At 46.2% G+C, this 20868-nt stretch overlaps 1 protein-coding gene across 5 annotated transcripts in view; it reads left to right on the top strand.

Moving 5' to 3' along the window:
- The window catches only part of WDR45B (WD repeat domain 45B), a 31916-nt gene extending 11480 nt beyond the window's left edge, over positions 1 to 20436 (top strand). Inside the window, exons 3-11 of one of the 5 annotated variants that reach the window (XM_060134084.1) lie at positions 5205 to 5306; positions 9044 to 9131; positions 10432 to 10526; positions 13852 to 14042; positions 14630 to 14715; positions 15913 to 16014; positions 16498 to 16619; positions 17236 to 17390; positions 18082 to 18281. In XM_060134084.1, coding sequence (XP_059990067.1) covers positions 5205 to 5306; positions 9044 to 9131; positions 10432 to 10526; positions 13852 to 14042; positions 14630 to 14715; positions 15913 to 16014; positions 16498 to 16619; positions 17236 to 17390; positions 18082 to 18153 — 1013 coding nt within the window. In that variant the 3' untranslated portion in view covers positions 18154 to 18281. Of the gene's footprint in view, positions 1 to 5204; positions 5307 to 9043; positions 9132 to 10431; positions 10527 to 13851; positions 14043 to 14629; positions 14716 to 15912; positions 16015 to 16497; positions 16620 to 16991; positions 18282 to 20122 lie in introns of those variants that run through there. The other 4 variants (XM_060134088.1, XM_060134085.1, XM_060134083.1 and 1 more) reach the window with 4 other exon arrangements.
- The last annotated feature ends 432 nt before the right edge of the window (positions 20437 to 20868 follow it).

Consider the following 20868-nt stretch of genomic DNA (forward strand, 5'->3'; position numbering starts at 1 on the left):
GTGTTGGTTTCTAGTGTATGGCAAAGTGATTCAATTATCCATACATATATCTTCTTTTTCAGATTCTTTTCCATCATAGGTTATTACAAGATAACTGAGTATAGTTCCTTGTGCTATGTGGCAGATCCTTGTTTATTTTATTTTATTTTTTAAAATTTATTTATATATTTTTGGCTGTGTCAGGTCTTCATTGCTGCACGCAGGCTTTCTCTAGTTGCGGCGAACAGGGGCTACTCTTCATTGTAGTGCATGGGCTTCTCATTGCGGTGGCTTCTCTTGTTGCAGAGCACGGGCTCTAGGCACGCAGGCTTCAGTAGTTGTGGCACACAGGCTCAATAGTTGTGGCTTGCAGGCTCTAGAGCATGGTCTCATTAGTTGTGGCGCATGGGCCTAGTTGCTCCACAGCATGTAGGATCTTCCCAGGCCAGAGCTCAAACCTGTGTCCCCTGCATTGGCAGGTGGATTCCCAACCACTGCGTCACCAGGGAAGTCCTACCTATTTTATATATAGTAGGGTGTAAATATTAATCCCAAACTCCTAATTTATCCCCCCTCCCCCGATCCCCTTTGGTAACTGTAAGTTTGTTTTCTGTATGTCTGTGAGTCTATTTCTGTTTTGTAAATAAGTTTATTTGTATCAGTTTTTAATTATTTTATTTTTACAATATTTATTTATTTTGGCTGCGTTGGGTCTTAGTTGCAGCACGTGGGATCTTTCATTTCGGCACGTGGGCTTAGTTGCCCCGTGGCATGTGGGATCTTAGTTCCCCAACCAGGGATCGAGCCAGTGTTCCCTGCATTGCAAGACAGATTCTTAACCACTGGACCACCAGGGAGGTCCCATTTGTATCATTTTTTTAGATTCCACATATAAGTGATACCATATGATATTTGTCTTTCTCTTTCTGACTTCACTTAGTATGATAATCTCTGCATACTATCTCCATATTGCTGCAAATGGCATTATTTCATTCTTTTTTAAGTCTGAGTAATATTCCATTATGTATATATATATATATCACATCTTCTTTATCCTTTCATCTGTCAATGGACATTTACATTGCTTCCATGTCTTGGTTATTGTAAATAATGCTGCTGCGAACATTGGGGTGCATTGTATCTTTTTGAATTAGAGCTTTTTCTGGATATATGCCCAGGAGTGGGATTGCAGGATAATATGGTGAACTCTATTTTTAGTTTTTAAAGGAACCTCCATATTGTTCTCCATAGTGGCTGCACCAATTTGCATTCCCACCCACAGTGTGGGAGGGTTCCCTTTTCTCCACACCCTCTCCAGCATTTATTATTTGTAGACTTTTTGATGATGGCCATTCTGACTGGTGTTAGGTGATACCTCATTGTAGTTTTGATCTGCATTTCTCTAATAATTAGCGATATTGAGATCTTTTCATGTGCCTGTTAGCCATCTGTATGTCTTCTTTGGAGAAATGTCTATTTAGGCCTTCTGCCCATCTTTTGATTGGGTTGTTTGCATTTTTTTGTTACTGAGTTGTATGAGCTGTTTGTATATTTTGGAAATTAAGCCCTTCTCGGTAACATCGTTTGCAAATATTTTCTCCCACTCTGTAGGTCACCTTTTTGTTTTGTTTATGGTTTCCTTTGCTGTGCAAAAGCTTTTAAGTTTAACTAGGTCCCATTTGTTTTTGTTTTTATTTCTATTACTCTAGGAGATGGATCCAAAAAAATATTGCAGTGATTTATGTCAAAAAGTGTTCTGCCTATGTTTTCCTCTAGGAGTTTTATAGTATCTGGTCTAACATTTAGGTGCGTTTTTTTCTTTTGGTTTGGTTTATTGTTGTTGTTTTGGGTTTTTTTGGCAGCGCCACGTGGCACGGGGGATCTTAGTTCCCTGATCAGGGATCGAACCCATGTGCCCTGCAATGGAAGTGTGGAGTCTTAACCATTGGACCACCAGGGAAGTCCTACATTTAGGTTTTTAATCAATTTTGAGTTTATTTTTGTATATGGTGTTAGAGAATGTTCTAATTTCATTCTTTTACGTGTAGCGGTCCAGTTTTCCCAGCACTGTTTATTGAAGAGACTTGTCTTTTTTCCGTTGTATATTCTTGCCTCCTTTGTCGTAGATTAATTGATCATAGTTTGTGTGTTTATTTCTGGGCTCTCTGTTTTGGTCCATTGATCTATGTGTCTGTTTTTGGGCCAGTACCACACTGTTTTGATTACTGTAGCTTTGTAGTATAGTCCAAAGTCAGGACGTGTGATTCTTCCAGCTCTGTTCTTCTTTCTCAGGATTGTTTGGCTATTTGGGGTCTTTTGTGTTTCCATACAAATTAAAAAACTTTTTTGTTCTAGTTCTGTGAAAAATGCCATTGGTAATTTTATAGGGATTGCATTGAATCTGTAGATTGCCTTGGGTAGTATGGTCATTTTAGCAATATTAATTCTTCCAGTCCAAGAACACTGTATATCTTTCCGTATGTTTGTGTCATCTACAACACACTGACAACAGAATATCAGAAAGAGAAATTAAGGAAACAGTTCCATTTACCATTGCATCAAAAATAATAAAATACCTAGGAATAAACCTACCTAAGGAGGCAAGTGACTTGTACTCCAAAAACTAACATGCTGATGAAAGAAATTGAAGATGACACAAACAGATGGAAAGATATACCGTGTTCTCATTGTGGTTTTGACTTGCATTTCTGTATTTAGTGATGTTGTGCATCTTTTCATGAGTGTTGAACACATATATCATCTTTGGAGAAATGTCTATTCAAGTCCTTTGCCCATTTTTTATAATCCAATTATCTGACTTTTTTTTGTTTCGTTTTATTATTGTTTTAGGGTTGTAGGAGCTCTTTATATATTTTTGATATTAACCTCTTATCAGGTATATGATTCGCAGACATTTCTCCCATTTTGTAGGTTTCCTTTTCACTTTAAGTTCTTTAATGCACAAAAGGTTTTAAAGTTTCATGTAGTCCCATTGGTCTGTTTTTGCATTTTTTTAAAAAAATTTTTTATTTATTTATTTGCCTGCACTGGGTCTTAGTTGCGGCATGCAGGATCTTTAGTTGTGTCATGCAGGATTTTTTATTTAGTTGCAGCATGCAGGCTCTTGGTTGCAGCATGCAGGATCTAGTTCCCTGACCAGGGATTGAACCCGGACCCCCTGCACTGGGAGCGTGGAGTGTTAACCACTGGACCACCAGGGAAGTCCCAGTCTGTTTTTGCTTTTGTTGTCTGTGCTTTTTTTTGGGGGGGCGGGGAGCGGGCCTCTCACTGTTGTGGCCTCTCCTGTTGCGGAGTACAGGCTCCGGACGCGCAGGCTCAGCGGCCATGGCTCATGGGCCCAGCAGCTCCGCGGCATGTGGGATCCTACCGGACCAGGGTACGAACCCGCGTCCCCTGCATCGGCAGGTGGACTCTCAACCACTGCGCCACCAGGGAAGCCCCTGTTGTCTGCGCTTTTGATGTCATGTCCAAGAAGTCATTGCCAAGTCCAGTGCCATGAAGCTTTTTGCCTTTGTTTTCTTCCAGGAGTTTTGTAGTTTTGGATCATCTTACATTTAGGTCTTTAACCCATTTTGAGTTAGCTTTTTTAAAAAATTAAGTAATTTAATTAATTTATTTATTTTTGGCTCTGTTGGGTCTTCATTGCTGTGTGTGGGCTTTCTCTAGGTGCGCGGTGAGCGGGGGCTACTCTTCATTGCAGTGCGTGGGCTTCTTATTGCGGTGGCTTCTCATTGCAGAGCATAGGCTCTAAGCACGTGGGCTTCAGTAGTTGTGGCTTGCGTGCTCTAGAGCGCAGGTTCAGTAGTTGTGGCACACGGGCTTAGCTGCTCCACAGCATGTGGGATCTTCCTGGACCAGGGATCGAACCCGTCGACGGACCAGGGATCCGTCCTCTCCATTGGCAGGCGGATTCTTAACCACAGCACCACCAGGGAAGTCCCCTGAGTTAGCTTTTGTACATGATACAAGTTAAGGGTCAACTTCATTCTTCTTTGTTAGTTTTCCCAACAGCGTTTGCTGAAGAGACCGTCTTCTCCCCCGCTGGTGCTCAGCATTTGTTTAATAGCCGGTTATTACAAGTTTTGCTCAGCTTTGTTCTGTTGGAGTCCATTAATCTCTTCAAGAGTGTAAAGGCCGAGGCTGAAGGTTAACCAGCAGCTAATCTCCCTGTGCCTAGTGAGTGCATCCAGGGAACCAGGTGGTGCCTGTGGTGATGGAGGCATGTCCTGCATTGTGGGGTGAAGGATTCCTGCGTGGTCATGGGTCTGAGGCCACACACTGAGCCGAGAGCGGTTTAAGGACTGAAGCATTGTAGTCCTTTGAGTTTGGGCTGTGGCCACATCCTGTTACAGCCAGAATTACTTGAGGTGGCTTGTGTGTCACAGGACCATTAAATTGTTTATAAGGAGAGCTGTGTTCCTTGTGGATAATGTTAAGCACAGAGTCCTTTCTAGGGTTTCTGCTAGGCCTTGAATTTGAAACTTCCCCTTGAGCAAGCTGATGGACTTTGAGTCCATCTTGGGTGGCTCTGACTGGACAGGTAGGAGTCAATTTTTGGGCTAACTTGTGATTTTCAGAGGTTTTGTTTCCTGGCTTGCCCCTCACTGTCCCAGGAGCTCATGGTCACAACAGACCAGAGTGGAAGCTGGGGAGATGGGGTGGGGTGGCCCTGCTGCGACGGGAACCATTCAGAGTGCAGTGTGCTTTCCTGAGCCCCACACTCCTCCTGGGGTTTCCTGTTGCTCCCCTGAGAGAGCGTGTTGGGCTTCCTTCTGTCGTGGAGCACAGCTGAAAATCTGCTGGACATGTTCATCTTCACATAATTTGTGAACATTTTTGAGCATTTCGGACTTCCAGTGGAAGAGGTGTTTAAAGTGGTGAAAAGGAATTCCAGCTTTTGCATCACAGCATACTTTCTCAGAGCTTACAAATTTTGCTGCACCTTAAAATACGAACTCAGATATTTCATACATTTTGCTACATTGGCTTCTTAGGCTCTTAGTGTTTACACATGAAAATATAGTTCATGATGACAGGATGCTGAGGGGTCTGAAGCTAATTATTTTCCTAGCCGGTCACTATTCTCATTTCTGATGGCAGATACAAATTGCTGATTAAAAATCAAATTCTGACTGTTACGTTTTTACTTTTTTTCTTTTTTTTTATTGTAAAATATACATACTGACTTATTTTTATCATTTCAGAATTTCTAGAAGGAGGAGTTGGCCATATTGAAATGTTATTTCGCTGCAACTATTTAGCTTTAGTTGGTGGTGGAAAAAAGCCGAAATACCCTCCGAACAAAGGTAAAGTAATCCTGCATTTAATAATGCACCTCATGTGTAGTCCTTTCTTGAACTTTTTAGAGTATCTTTGTGTCTCTGGCTGCATTGGATCTTCCCTGGTGGCCCTGTGACACATGAAGGACTAGTCCCTGGGAAAGAAACATCCAGAAAGAGAGTGTCTTTTCTCTGCTGCTCCTGGGAAAAGAAACGTGTGACCAGGGTCACTTGTCCCCATGGACATAGAGCACGTACTTTTCAGTTGTGTTGGCTGGATGGGGGCCTTCGCCCCATTTTGTTCTGGATATTCTTCTGCGGTTGATGTCCTGTGCTGTGAGTTCCTTTTAAAGCCAGGTGTGGGAGGCTGCTTCTCCTGCAGAGAGCCACTGACTCACAGAAACACAGAGAACAGACAACAGCTGGGCTCTGGGTTGAGGAGTGTTGTTCCTGGTATGTGTGTGTGTGTCTGTGTTCAAAGAGATGGCATTGTAAAGAGTGTGGCTCTTTGAAAGTAAAGGAGAGGGACTTCCCTGGTGGCACAGTGGTTAAGAATCCGCCTGCCAATACAGGGGACATGGGTTCGAGCCTTGGTCTGGGAAGATCCCACATGCCGCGGAGCAGCTAAGCCCGGGCACCGCAACTACTGAGCCTGCACTCTAGAGCCCGTGAGCCACAACTACTGAAGCCTGCATGCCTAGAGCCCGTGCTCCACAACAAGAGAAGCCATCGCAATGAGAAATCCGCATACCACAACGAAGAGTAGCCCTCGCTCGCCGCAACTAGAGAAAGCCCGCACGCAGCAATGAAGACCCAATGCAGCCAAAAATAAATAAATAAATAAATAAATTTTTAAAAAAGGAAGAAGAATTACTTGGGCTCCTTGGGGATGGGCAGAGATTCTGCCGCTGGATCAGTCTTTGCCATATGAATAATTTCACTGATCATTGGTGAGGAGTCAGGAGCCTAGCCCACCTGTGGCACTGTTGGGGGGTGTCACTGCTCCCCGCCCCCAAGGGAGCAGTGGACCGGATAATCTCTGGGGTCTCTTTCACCTGTAACATCTTATTCTCAGTAAAAAATTCCGAGAAGTGAAAGTCTCAGAAATTTTGCAGAAGGAAAAAATTTTTTAGAAGAAAGAAATTTTCTAACTGAACATTTTGAGTAAAATTTAAGCTTTTTGTAGTGTGCTAAGGGCAATTTTTAAAAAAGAACTTAGTCTGTTTAAACTTTTGTAAGATTAAAAATACATTTTTTCAATGTCAAAATTACTGCTTAATATTTTAATAATTATCAATTAAGATGCATGGTGTTACAGTGTAAAGAATCTAGTGTCTTTGGTTTGTGAAAACAGAATAAAACAGGACTGGAGGAGACTGGTTTGTCACCGTCACCCACTGGGTCCTGACAGGGTGCTGTTCAGGAAGCAGAGAGGCCCTTTCCATTTAGGAGGAAGTCCAGAATTTTGAAATATATTTTTTGCTATTAGGAACTGTATCAGGAGACAGACACACAGAATCCCGCCCAGTACATTTAAAATTTTTGGTTTCCTGCAGTAAGGCAGCTCACAGCCCTCAGAGGCCATGGATTTTTCTCACTACCGAAGGCATCGTGTCTGGTCACTTTGCTTTTGTGAATGAGAATTTGTGCTGCTGCCTCTGGGGCTTCATCACACTGTTTCCAGATGTTTCTGAAAATGGAGTTCACCCGTATTTGTGACACCCTTGACATCCGCATCTGTTGGCTTCTGTCTGGTTTGGGCCGGTTTGGGCCAGTTTGCGTTTGTGTTGAGTTGTAGGCTTTCTGGTGTTAGGTTGCAGGGCCAGAGGAAGTTCACTGATGCTTTCGTGTTCAAGAGTAGAGTGTCCTTTGCCCAGAAGGTCGTGAACATCTGGTTTGGGGAAGATACTATTTTCAGTAAGGTAACTGTCTACTCACTGACATGTTGGTGCCCTTTAAGGAAGAGCCGATGGGAGAAGTTTTCAAAGATGGTGTTTGAAGGAGCAAGAAGAGCACTATTCTCCGCTTCAGTTTTGAGTGGTTATAAATTATAACCTCTTCGATAGTAAATACCTCTTATGTTACTTGATAATTTTGGAAGTTCTGGTAGGCTGGTATTCAGTTCTCTCTTGATTTGAAACTTAGGATACTTACCCCTTATGGCAAAACTTACCCCTGAATTCCACCGGGCTATTGTTGGTCATGGTGTTGGGACCTTTAGGGGAAACATTCTTTCCTTCCATTCTCAGTCAGCCGTAACCTGACTGTTTAGGGAGCTTATTTCCCTCACCCCACACGCTTTGTACCCAGCTTTTCAAGTGGAAAAGAGGTCTGGACACACGCTCCTCATCCTCCAGGGTTGTCTGTAAGTTGTCTCAGCCCTTGGGACAACTAAGGATTGTTATGGATGCTAATCCATCCTGACGGAAGATTGTAGTGTGAGCAGAAGATATTCCAGAGCTTGAAGCAGAGTGAGAACAGTCAGGGCTGAAGACTGCCCTATACTTTCCTCCAGCCGGGTGAGAGGCGCTCATTCCTAGTGCCAGCCTCGTGCCCAGGGGCTCCCTGCCAACCTGCTCCACAGACCTTGCTGGCCCTGGTTTTTATGTGTCTGATTTCCCCATGAAACAACCCTTTCTTTTTTTTTTTTTGCGGTAAGTGGGCCTCTCACTGTTTTGGCCTCTCCTGTTGAGGAGCACAGGCTCCGGATGCGCAGGCCCAGCGGCCATGGCTCACGGGCCCAGCCGCTCCACGGCATGTGGGATCCTCCCGGAACGGGGCACGAACCCGTGTCCCCTGCATCGGCAGGCGGACTCTCAACCACTGCGCCACCAGGGAAGCCCATCTTTTCTTTTTTTTTTTGACGTGGTAAAATATTTAATGTCTGTACGTGTGCCTCACCCTCCCATTCCTGTTACAATTCAGTAGCCTCTCCAAACTGACTGTACCAGAGAAAACGTGGACACTTTTTCCCAGCAGAGTTCGAAAACCATTAAGGCCCTGATACTCTTGGTTCAGAAATGATAGCAGGTGAGGTCTTTCCACAGCATGCCTCAGGTCTCTCTGCTCAAGGAAAAAAGCCCCCCAGCTCTACAGGACTCCCGAGGTCTTCTGTTCTCTGCAGCCTGGCGCTGGGAGCTGCGCCGCTGGAAAGTGATAGGCTCGGGCACTGCAGAGGTAGCCGCCGTAAGCAGTGAGGGGCATCGTGGAGGCGGAGGAGGTCTTGTAGCCAGTGTCGGCTAGTTGCTTGGCAGTTGGCATGTTGCCTCCAGCCTGCGTGACCTCCTAGCACAGCCGGACCCTTTCTTTTCTTAATCCAGGTTTATCTGTAGCACTTGGTACCTGTGGCTGGGCTTGCTTTTTGGCTCAGTCTAGTAGAACCAAGGAAAGAGAGGTGGAGAGAAGTTTGCCTAAAAACTAGGCAAGGTTTGGCAGAGAGGAGGTTCAAGTGTGCTTGAATGTCTGTGTGCATGCCTGTGTGGGTAGAGAGGCAGAGACTGGCTGCCTGAGGTGTGCGCAGGTGTGTGGTTGCTGAACAGGGGGGGGGGGCGGGTCTGAGACCAGGAGGCGGGGGGGGGGGGGCGGGGGGCGGGTCTGAGACCTGGGGGCGGGACCGTCCTGCCAGTGGGAGAGCCTCGTGTCCCCTCACCCCCCACCAGCTCCCAGTCAGGTGTTTGTGATGTGAGGACCCCTTCAGGAGTGGCCTTAGCAAGCCAGCCCCTGGCCTGTTCATTACCATGTTCTTACATTCTTTCCTGTTTCAGTGATGATCTGGGATGACCTGAAGAAGAAGACTGTGATTGAAATAGAATTTTCTACCGAAGTCAAGGCTGCCAAATTACGGCGAGATAGGTAGGTTTGGTGTCTCATTTTTAGAGGTGGAACAGTCACTTTCTCTGAAGATGGCTGAAATCATTTTATATTGAAGGAAGTGTTCAGGAAAACGATGTATAAAAACGTGAGACTGTAGTTTATGACCCAAGGACATAAGGAAGGCAGTGAGTTTTATTTGCCTCCCAGGATCACTTACAGGTGAGTGGTTGGTGGGCGTGGGTGAAGTGCACCTCCATGGACCTGGCCCCCGGCCAGCCCTGCCCCCCCAGCTCTCAGTCCTTTAGGGGAGCCGTCCCACCTGACAGGTACAGACTGAGGACTCGAGTTTTGAACCTTGCATTGCCTCCCTCTTAGCCCACACTGGTCCAAATGCTGCCTCGTAAATGTTTCAATCTGAAAGTAAAGGAAAATTCAGGAACTCCTCACAGAGAAGGTGTCATTGAATCTCACCTGTTGAAAGTAGCAGGTCTCTCTCTCTCGGCTGTTGCCTTCCTGGGGTTTAGGAGAACACAGGAGTTTTTCCTAGTATGTTGATGGAGGTAGAGCAAAGCTTCATCACTTTGGATTTTGGTGTGATTTACATGTTATGCTCGGCTGTGGTGTGATTTACATGTTATACTTGGCTGTGGGAGGACAGATGCTGAACCAGACAAGTGTGAATAGGGGTCTGTCATCCCTGCACTCATAGGTAGACTTGTTTCTTCCAGGAATGTCAGCATTTAGGGGCTCGTAGTAATGCAAATCCTGGAGCCAAATCAAGGATATTACACTTTCTTACATTTCTGGATTGTCAAGACGTGTCTAAAAGTGTGTTAAGATAGAATTTCTGCCTTTGTGTCCTACTTGGTTCTTACTCTAGACAGAATATTTGATGACAATGCCCTCCCAACCCTTGGGCTATACTTTCCTCCAGCCGGGTGAGAGGCGCTCATTCCTAGTGCCAGCCTCGTGCCCAGGGGCTCCCTGCCAACCTGCTCCACAGACCTTGCTGCCCAGTGCCTGGGTTCAGGAATGACCCTCTTTTTTAATAATTAATTAATTAATTTGGCTGTGCTGGGTCGCATGCGGGATCTTCAGTTGCAGCATGCGAACTCCTAGTTGCATCATGTGGGATCTAGTTTCCTGACCAGGGATTGAACCCAGGCCCCCTGCATTGGGAGCGTGGAGCCTTAGCCACCACCAGGGAAATCCCAGGAATGACCCTCTTGTATTTGCTCTTTGCGGTGTTTCTGTTTCCAGATGATAAGAACAAAAATCACAAAATGTTTGAGTTTCACTTTGGGGGAGAGAAATTCTGATGGTGTTTTTTTCTTTCCAGAATTGTGGTTGTTTTGGACTCTATGATCAAGGTGTTTACATTCACACACAATCCTCATCAGTTGCACGTCTTTGAAACCTGCTATAACCCGAAAGGTAAGAATCCAGAGGAGGATGGATGGTGGAAACTGGCTTCCTGGGTCTGATCCAGGCGGGACGCAGACCCATGCTGGGTGCCTCTCCTCCAGGTGGTCTTGGAGTGGTGTCACCCTAGTGGTGGGTCCTGAGGCATCTGGGGCTCTGGGGAAGGGTCTGGGAGATGCAAGCTCCCCACCTCGGTCCCTACCTTCTCCCCTGAACCTTCCCGCGGTCACAGCCCCGCTTCCTCGCTGTGGTTCTAAGATCCTGCCTCTTACCAGAATCATCGGAGTCCCTCTTGGGATTTTTCACTGTCAGCCATTCAGGAGCTCTATGGTGAGCCCTGGAATCCATGTTTTTATTAAGTTCTGAGACATTTCCTTCCCTTTTTCTTCTGGCTGGTGGATTATGTGTGGCTTTGTTACTCATTTTATCATGTTAACTTTGCTTTTAAAATTTTGGAGTTTTTTCTTCTAGCTTTATTGAGGTATAATTTACATAAAACTCATTTTAAGTGTATCATTTGTTAAACTTTAGTCATTGTAAACAGTTGTGTAGCTGCCACCACAGTCAGGGCAGAACAATCCCGTCACCCAGGAGTTTCCCCAGGCTGTGCCCTTCCCCGCCTGACCTTCAGGTTTTGCCTTTTCAGATGTGTTTGGTGTCTTTCTCTTAGCTTAATATTTTTTAGATTCCTCCATGTTTTTGTGAGTGTGCTATTATTTTGCTCCTTTTTATTACTGAGTAATATACCATCATATAGATATACCACAGCTGTTGATCCATACCAGATTTTTGGCTGTTATAAATAGAAGCTGCTGTACATGTTTACATGCAGGTCTTTTTGTGGATGTATTTTTTCATTTCTCTTGGAGTGCAATTGCTGGGTCATATTGTAATTATTTTTTAGATTCCATATATAAGTGGTAACGTACATTATCTGTCTTTCTCTGTCTGACTTATTTCACTTAGCAAAATACCCTCTAGGTCATCCATGTTGCTGCAGATGGCAAGATGTCATTCCTTTTTTATGGCTGAGTAGTATTTCATTGTGTATATATCCACTCTCTGTGTTTTGATTGGAGCATTTAGTCTATTTACATTTAAAGTAATTATTGATAGGTACGTACTTATTGCCATGAATTGTTTTGGGTTGTTTTTGTAGGTCTTTTTTGTTCCTTTTTCTTTTGTTCTCGTCCCTTGTGATTTTTTTTTTTTTTTTTTTTGGGCTGCATTGGGTCTTCACTGCTGTGCATGGGCTTTATCTAGTTGTGGCGAGCAGGGCTACCCTTTATTGCGGTGCGTGGGCTTCTCATTGCAGAGCACAGGCTCTAGGCACGCAGGCTTCAGTAGTTGTGGCATGCAAGCTCAGTAGTTGTGGTGCATGGGCTTAGTTTTGCTCCACGGCATGTGGGATCTTCCCGGAGCAGGGATCAAACCTGTATCCCCTGCATTGGCAGATGGATTCTTAACCACCGTGCTACCAGGAAAATCCCTTCCCTTGTGATTTTATGACTGTCTTTAGTGTTATGTTTGGATTCCTTTCTCTTTTGTGTGTGTATCTATTATAGATTTTTGGTTTGTGGTTACTATGAGGTTTACATATAGCAATCTGTATATATACATGTGATTATTTTAAATGGCCTGGTCTCTTAATTTCAAATGCATTTTAACAACCCTACATTTTACTCCCCTCTCCCCACGATCTGTTTTTGACATTATGTTTTATATCTATTTGCTTTGTGTATCCTTTACTTATTGTGGATGTAGATGATTTTACTACCTTTGTCTTTTTTTTTTTTTTTTTTTTGCGGTACGCGGGCCTCTCGCTGTTGCGGCCTCTCCCGTTGCGGAGCACAGGCTCCAGACGCGCAGGCTTATTGGCCATGGCTCACGGGCCCAGCCACTCCATGGCATGTGGGTTCTTCCTGGACCGGGGCACGAACCCTTGTCCCCCGCATCGGCAGGTGGACTCCCAACCACCACACCACCAGGGAAGCCCACTACCTTTGTCTTTTAACCTTCCCACTAGCTTTGTGTGTGGTTGATATTACTACTTTTACTCTATATTTACTTTAACCAATGAGCTTTTCTCTTTTAACAGTTTTCATGTTTCTGCTTGTGGCCTTTTCTTTTTTGCTTAGAGAAGTCCATTTACCATTTGTTTAAAAGACTATTTTTTCTGCATTGAATTACCTTGATACTTTTTTTTTTTTAAATCAAATAAGTGTAAGATTCTTCTGGACTCTTTATTCTGCTCCAGTGGTCTGTGTTTCTCTCCTTATGCCAATATCAGATGACCTTGATTTCTGGAACTTCAAGATAATTCTTTTTTTATGTATGTATATATTTATTTAGTTTTGGCTGCGTTGGGTCTTCATTGCTGCGCACGGGCTTTCTCTAGTTGCGTCAAGTGGGGGCTACTCTTCGTTACGGTGCATGAGCTTCTCACTGCGGTGGCTTCTTCTGTAACGGAGCACGGGCTCTAGGCGCGCAGGCTTCAGTAGTTGTAGCATGTGGGCTCAGTAGTTGTGGCTCGCAGGCTCTAGAGTGCAGGCTCAGTAGTTGTGGTGCACAGGCTTAGTTGCTCCGCGGCATGTGGGATCTTCCTGGACCAGGGATCGAACCCGTGTCCCCTGCATTGGCAGATGGATTCTTAACTACTGCACCACCAGGGAAGTCCCTGGAACTTCAAGATAATTCTTGAAATTAGGTAGTATAAGTCCTCTAATGTTGTTCCTATTTTATAAGAAATTGGGGGGCTATTCTAGGACCTTTTACTTTGCTTATAACTTAGTGACAGGTTGTCTGTTTCTTAAAAAAAAAGCCTGCAGAGATTTTAACTGTGATTGCACTTACTCTGTAGGTGGGTGAAGGTAGGTTCCAAGCTGTGGTCACAGGACAGCTCTCCACCCACCACGTCTTTGGTTTTCCTTTGCAATGTGTTATAGTGTCTTTTACATCTGTCGTTAAATTTATTCTTCAGTTTTGGTTTTTTTATGTTACTGTTAGTGGATTCATTTTTATTTTATTTTATTTTATTTATTTTTTAAGGATTCATTTTTAGATTTTACAATTTTGCATTCTCGTGGCTGACACCCCAAAAGACAGACATTTGATAAAGTTTATTCAGTAATAAGTTCAGCAAATGTTTCCAATTGTGAAGCCATCTCATGGGAGGGAGCTTTGCTTGGCCCTCTGCTGCTCTTCACAGGGAAAAGATTCTGTGAATTATTCTTACTTTTTCATGGGACCTGGAGGGCAGGGAGCAGGTATGGTTGTGGAAAAGCAGAAGCTTTGAGACGGTCCTGAGTCCTTGACGCATTTCCTTGTCTCTGTTTAGGCCTCTGTGTCCTGTGCCCCAATAGTAACAACTCACTCCTGGCCTTCCCGGGCACGCACACGGGCCACGTGCAGCTTGTGGACCTGGCCAGCACCGAGAAGCCGCCAGTGGACATTCCTGCCCATGAGGGCGTCTTGAGCTGCATTGCTCTCAACCTGCAGGGAACAAGAATTGCGACCGCGTCTGAGAAAGTAAGTGGGTGTCCCTGCCCCACAGAGGTGCCCCCAGAGTGGCGTCTCCCGCCATAGGGTGCAGGCTCCCGGGAAACCAGCCCTTCCCTGAAGATCCTGACCGCTGAGAGGCTCTTAGCCACCTTCTCTCAGGAAGCAAGTCATAGTTGACATAGAGAGTCCAAAAGTCATTTTATTTGGTTGTGCCCCATCTGTTTGGCAGTAGAATTAGTGTTTTTCTAACTGGCTGTGGGCATTATAATTAAGATGCCATTTCTCTGGACAGTGAGTGAACTGATGGCTCTCAGGGTGTGAAACAGCCCGGGGCCTCTGCCAGGGGAGCGTGTGCACGGGGCTCCGAGAGGGCCATGCCTGTGGGCCTGGGCCCTGGGTCTCCCTGACCCTCTCTCGGCCCCTGCCCGCTGCAGTCGGACTAAAGAGACTCCAGTCTGTTCTCGGTAACAACAGAGGGAAAGTTGAGTTTTAGATGATGTGGGTGAGTTTGGGAACGGGTCGGATGGGTTAATGGGTTTGTGAATATAAATCATTTGAAGAAAACTAAAAAGTTGTGAATCTTTGATAATGAAACACTTCACTGTTTTTCAAAGGGGACCCTTATACGAATATTTGATACTTCATCAGGGCATTTAATCCAGGAACTACGAAGAGGATCTCAAGCAGCTAATATTTATTGGTAAGAAAGCACGTTATTTTACCCTAGAGAAGGGGCCCTATGTGATCCGGAGGAGAGTCGGGACTACCCCCACGAGGCGGGCGGGGGCTGCTCTGCTGGTAGGGGCTGTTTTATTAGCTTGTTTTATTATTACTAATTTAACTGTTTACTTATTATGGGAATATACACAAAAGTAGAGAGAATATTATGATTACCATGAACCCATTGTCCTGCATTTGTTAGAATTTGCTTGTTTTATTTCATCTCTTCACTGTCCCTCCAACTTATTTATTTATTTTTAAAAATTTATTTATTTATGGCTGTGTTGGGTCTTCGTTGCGGTGCACGGACTTCTCATTGCGGTGGCTTCTCTTGTCGCAGAGCACAGGCTCTAGGCACGCAGGCTTCAGTAGTTGTGGCACAGGCTCAGTAGTTGTGGCTCACGGGCTCTAGAGCACAGGCTCAGTAGTTGTGGTGCACTGGCTTAGTTGCTCTGCAGCATGTGGGATCTTCCCAGACCAGGGCTCGAACCCCTGTCCCCTGCATTGGCAGGTGGATTCTTAACCACTGTGCCACCAGGGAAGCCCCCTCCAACTTATTTTTCAGTAGCATCTTCAGGCAAACACTGGAGGCCTAGTTAGCCCATCTGTAGTCATTTCAGCCTCCTGTGAGGTTGACCTGCTCTTTCTGTGGTGGTTGTTACCATGTCCCACAGTGTCTGTAGCTCTGACAGGGCTGCACCCCTGCTTGGGTGGGACTTCGTTCTTTGTGTCTGTGGCCTTTGCAGGTGTGGAGCTGCACTGGGGCCTGAGTGATAAAAACACAGCTAGTATCTGGATGCTGGATGTAGTGTCCTTGGGGCCTCTGGTGCAGCCCGCTCTCCCATCTGTGTGCTCTCGGGCCCTTCCAGCCAGCCTGCGTGACGCCCACCTCTACAGGGCCTGGGTTGTTGGAGGGGAGTTTTTCTCCTTCAAGTGGCATGTTTGGGTGGCCTCAGGGCCCCTGGGGTGGCAGGGTGGTCTGCAGGGAGCCCTTTCCCTCTCCCTGGCACTTGAGGAGGGGCTGTGCCCTCGCTTTGACCATCTGGTTCTGTGCTGAGCCCCGTCAGCTGGTCAGGAGGGGTGGTTCTTAAAATGACTGTCCTGACCACGGGGGGTTGAGGTCAGGGCTCACTCCTGCGTCCACATGAGACCCGAGCTTCGTCTGGTTTCTCTGCAGCATTAACTTCAATCAGGACGCTTCTCTTATCTGTGTGTCCAGTGACCACGGCACGGTGCACATTTTTGCAGCTGAAGATCCAAAAAGGAATAAACAATCAAGGTAGGTTTTCCAGTTAGAAGGACAGAACATTGCCTGAGCGTTGCCCCACTCAGTCTGAGTCACAGCCGGGATGCTTTTCTTTGGTCGTTCATTTGATTCTCTGAAAACCAGTGCAGATTACTTGATGCTAAGACAGTGGCATCCCGACTTCCCCTTCCACTAGCTCCTCAGAAAATATCTGATGAGGATCCAGGCACCTTCCAATGAGGTAGAACTTGGTCCTGAACTCCAACCATCATCCTTGTGTTAGCTGTTCAGAAAATTAATTTGGTGGCAGTAGAACCCTGTGCCCCTTCTGGTGCTGATGGTTTCTGGATTTATAATAAACCCATTTGTAACAACTTAGTTTTTTCATGTGAAAGATAAAAATTAAAAGCAAAAATAGAATTTAAATCATTAAGGCTAAGCCGACATTAAAGAGAGCTGTGTCTCTAACTTTGTTATGTGACCGTAACTTACTTTCTTTGCTTCCTGTCCTCACAGTTTGGCATCAGCCAGTTTCCTTCCAAAATACTTCAGTTCCAAGTGGAGTTTTTCCAAGTTTCAGGTTCCCTCAGGCTCTCCATGCATTTGTGCCTTTGGAACAGAGCCAAATGCTGTCATTGGTAAGTGGTCCTTCCAGAGGAGAGTGGCCCCCAGGTGTGGTCAGCGCCCCACCAGCTCCACTGGTGGCCCTTCCTCTCTCCTGGGGGTCCTGTGCATCCCTCTCAGGGTCCGCACAGCCACCTGCCCTCCGGGGTTTCCCGGGCAGTCAGTGAGGCAGATCATTTGGTCTTGGAACCGGCGACCAAAGAGGGTTCCCCCATCGCCACACTAGCTGAGTAGATGCAGAACCCCCAGAACAGTGGGGTTCTCGGTCGAGTGCCCCCACCACCCACAGATCCCTCGGGGCTGCTCAGCCTCCACTCAGCCTGTGCAGTGAGCTCAGTGCGGGCTGCTTGCTTTCCACCCTGAGTGACACGGTCTCCTCTGCCCAGCGATCTGTGCGGACGGCAGCTACTACAAGTTCCTGTTCAACCCCAAGGGGGAGTGCGTCCGGGACGTGTATGCGCAGTTCCTGGAGATGACCGACGACAAGCTGTGACCCTCCACCAGGAGTGCGAGCACCACAGGCCCTGGGTGCCCAGCGGCCCCTCGAGCTCCTGGGAGTGGTGGTGATGGGCTGGGGGGATGGCCTGGGACCTTGTCGCGAAGCCATACGTTGTCGTCTGTTTTCCAAAGCCAGACCTCCCGAGTCCAGTGTTAAAGGAAGAATCTTCAGGGCACGTGGACACTCACACCCAACTGCTGGCTTCACCTTTCATTCAGCCGTGATGCTCACTTCATTGGTTCTGCCGCATCGGCCACCTGCAGTTGGGGCTATGGACAAACTGGGGGTACGTGGAAAAAAGGAGGGACAAAGTGAAATTTGTTTGTGGCGACAGATTTCATCATTTTTACTGAGTCTGTAATGGGGAGGTGAACACACGTGTAAGTGTTGGTTCTCACCAGATTTAAGTGGAACAATCATACCGGCAGCCTTAGGAAAGGAGGAAGGAAGCCCTTCTCCCATCTAAACTGAAGAAAGAGGGCATAGGTCTGGCGTCTCCCTCAAGAGCTGCATGTCGTGCGTCCTCGTCTTTTTGGAGCCATTGGAATTGAGGCAGCACCATGCCCACCCTGTGAGCAGTGCCTGTGGCCTCCTGGTGAAACTCTGGGTCAAAGGGAGTTTCCCTGTTACACGTAGGCAACAGAGTAACGCATAGACTTTAAAACTTAGTCATAGAAGAAAGCGTCACTTAATTTGGAGGATACCAAGGGAAACGGGCGTCTCAACAAAGCAGTGCCTGGTTTCTGTGGGCCTGGAGAGGATGCCTCGGCCGGCCGATTCCACTTCCCTTTCTCACCATCTTTTCTCCCCATTTTTAAGACTAGCTGCACACTAACATTCTGGGAATGAGAGGCACATACTTTTTTTAACGTTTGGTAACTAAAATAGGTTATGGGCTCTATATTATTAGTAGTACTTGAGGTATATATTTAATTTTCTTAAATTCCCTTAAAACTTAATTTTATGTTTGATTTCAGGTTGCAAACATTAAAATCTGCAGCAGCAAATTCTCAGTTTGCCAGTTCTTTTACTGTCATGTAATCAGCTAACTTTGTCTGTGGATTTCAATGTGAAGTATGCATGTTACTTTTATGTGTATTTAATCATGAAATTTAATTTTGCACACTTACTTGTAATGTTTCTTTTAAATAAAAATGACTAATTTTGTTGTACTCTGTACCCATCAAGGGAAAAGAATTGTATGTTACAAAACCAAAGCCCCAGTTTTAGAACCTTGTTGGACTGCAGGCTATAGGAGCGGCCCAGTGCACTTAGTGCCTAAACTGTCAGGACTGCGTGGGGGCCAGGTGGACGCCCTGCTGCCCGTGTGGGTGGTGGCCTGGCTCGGGGAGCAGGGGGGAAGAGAGTGATGTTCACTAGCGGTTTCTGTCGTCTCTGGTGGGGAAGCTCTGCCTGAAATCCCTTTGGGGGACACTCCCTTTGGGGGAGACACCAGCGTGGTGTCGGGCCACCCGTCAGTGTCCGTCTAACACTAGCCCTAACTTTGGCCCAGGAGTAGGAGGGGTCCTTCACATTTACATCGTCAGTAGTTTATATTTTCCCCGAATATAATCCCTTTTGTGTTTCCACATATACATTAAACTAGGAAAAAAGTTCCTCCTCACAGTGTGTGGAGGTGCTGCAGGCTGGTGAAGAGCCAGTTCACTGGCCCAGGGAGAGGCTGTACCCAGTACGACCTGTAATGCTCGGCACCTACATTAAGAGTCCACGGTGTGGGAGCACGTCCTGGCTCTGCCACGCCGGGCACAACCTTGCCTCCTTTATAAAATGACAGAACAGGGACATCCTGGGTGGTATGGATGACCACCTAGGGGCTCTGGTTTGTCTTCTTGGGGTTACCCTTCGCGATGGTAAAGGCACCACGTCTCACCTGGGAAATGCCCTGGACGAGGCTTCCAGAGAGCACGGTGAGGTCTGGAAGGCTGAGGTAGCCAGGCACCGTCCACCCTCCCCAGGCCTGTGCGCGTGGCCTCGCTTTACCCTCTCAGGGACGTGGCAGGAAGAGCCATACCTGGCGAGCAGGCTGTTGGGTGAACCTTCCTCGGTCTGTTTAGGACAGCAGCAGACTTGGTTTTTCAAATTGACAACCACTGTTTGTTGCCTTATTTAGAGAAAGGGAGTTGCTCTAAGCCAGAGCTGCCTCCAATTCCTCCCTCAGCTGAGTCCTGCCGGCCCCTGAACGTGGGTACAGAGGGACACAGATGTAAAAGTCCTGTGTCCAGGGCTTCCACAAGCCCCACTTGGTGGCTGGGCTGGACAGGCCTGGTTTGTTTCTCCCCCAAGTGTCCATGTGAATGAACATCCAGGAACCACCTCACAGGGCCCTGCTCACTGGGCTCTTCTGCCTGCTGTCCAGGCCGTGGACGGGGAGGGCTCCTCTGCGCCCTGCAGCCTCCACCCCCTCCCCCCTGCCCCTGGCTTGTCTGTCTCTTTAGTCCTCAGTGGCAGTGCCCCTGCTCACTGCGGCCTGGAGGGTGAGGCCCGCTCCCCTCCTTACTCTGCTTGTGAGACCAAAGCTTCTCATGTTTGCATTTCTTTTTCTGCAGCCAAACGAAACTTCTAGATGAGTTCACACAACTTTGTCCCTGGTCTCTTTCCTTTCTTTCTGTAAGAGGCATTTGAGCAATTACAGTACTTTTGGAACTTGTGCTGAAATTTTCCTCTTCAAAATGGATCAGAAAATACTTACCAAATTACAAAATGTTCATTGTAAGAAAAGAATATAGAGAAGAATGTAAAGTTGGAATCAAAATCGCCCTGAGTTGCCGTCTCCAGAGAAGACTACTCTCGGAAAGCCCACGCCTTCTGGGGTGAAGTCTGTAATTCTCAGCAGCATTATAGGGACCATTCTTTAACTTTTCACAACTCGTGAACATGTCAAAACACTGTAATTGCCCGAAGATGCCTATTTGTATTTTTTGCTTCTATAAACGTTTTGGAAATGGAAATCCTTGTGCATACATGTTTACACACTTGTCCACCTATTTCTTTGAATAGAACTGGAATTGCCAAGCCAGAGGATCTGCACGTATAAGATTTAGTATGTTTGCCACCTTGCCTGCCATGATTCTGTCAGCTTCAACAGCCAACACCTCACATGCTCACCGGGACCAGGCTCTGAGCATGAGCTTTTTAATCTTTGATGGAGAAAAAAAGATCGATTTCTAGCCAGGTTGAACATTTTGGAATACCTTTGCTGGCCATCCGTAATTATTTTGTAAATTGCTTACTCATGCCTTCGACTATATTTCTGTTGGTGTATTTTGTCTTTTTTGTTGATGAGAACTTTTAAAATAATCACCCCTTGTCGTTTTTTTCACTTTGGGTTTATTTCAGTTTGAGGGGTTTTACTTTGCTGTGTATGTATCTTGAATTTTTACATAGTCTGATCTATCAGCCTTTTTCCTTTATGGTTTCTAGTATTGGCTTGTGATTAAAACAAAACATTTTTCACTGGGTTCGATGTACAGGTCTTATTTTCATAATTCAGTCTGAGCGTAATTTCCAAACACGTAATGGGGAAAGGGCCTCATCTTCCTGCGCCGGTGGGTGAGGCATTGCTCAAGCCAAACCAAGCCAGGAATGACTCAACCCCAGGTCCTCTTCCTGCCCTGGGTTGTGGTATCTCATCCACCTTAATGCTCTTTTCTGGTTTGGATGAAAATGATGCAGTTGCCCTACTACAATGCCATTTATCAACTGATTCATTTGTTACGCACGGACTTACTGTACTACTTCACAAA

The sequence above is a fragment of the Lagenorhynchus albirostris genome, chromosome 20 (genome assembly GCF_949774975.1).
Source record: "Lagenorhynchus albirostris chromosome 20, mLagAlb1.1, whole genome shotgun sequence".
Taxonomy (NCBI): domain Eukaryota; kingdom Metazoa; phylum Chordata; class Mammalia; order Artiodactyla; family Delphinidae; genus Lagenorhynchus; species Lagenorhynchus albirostris.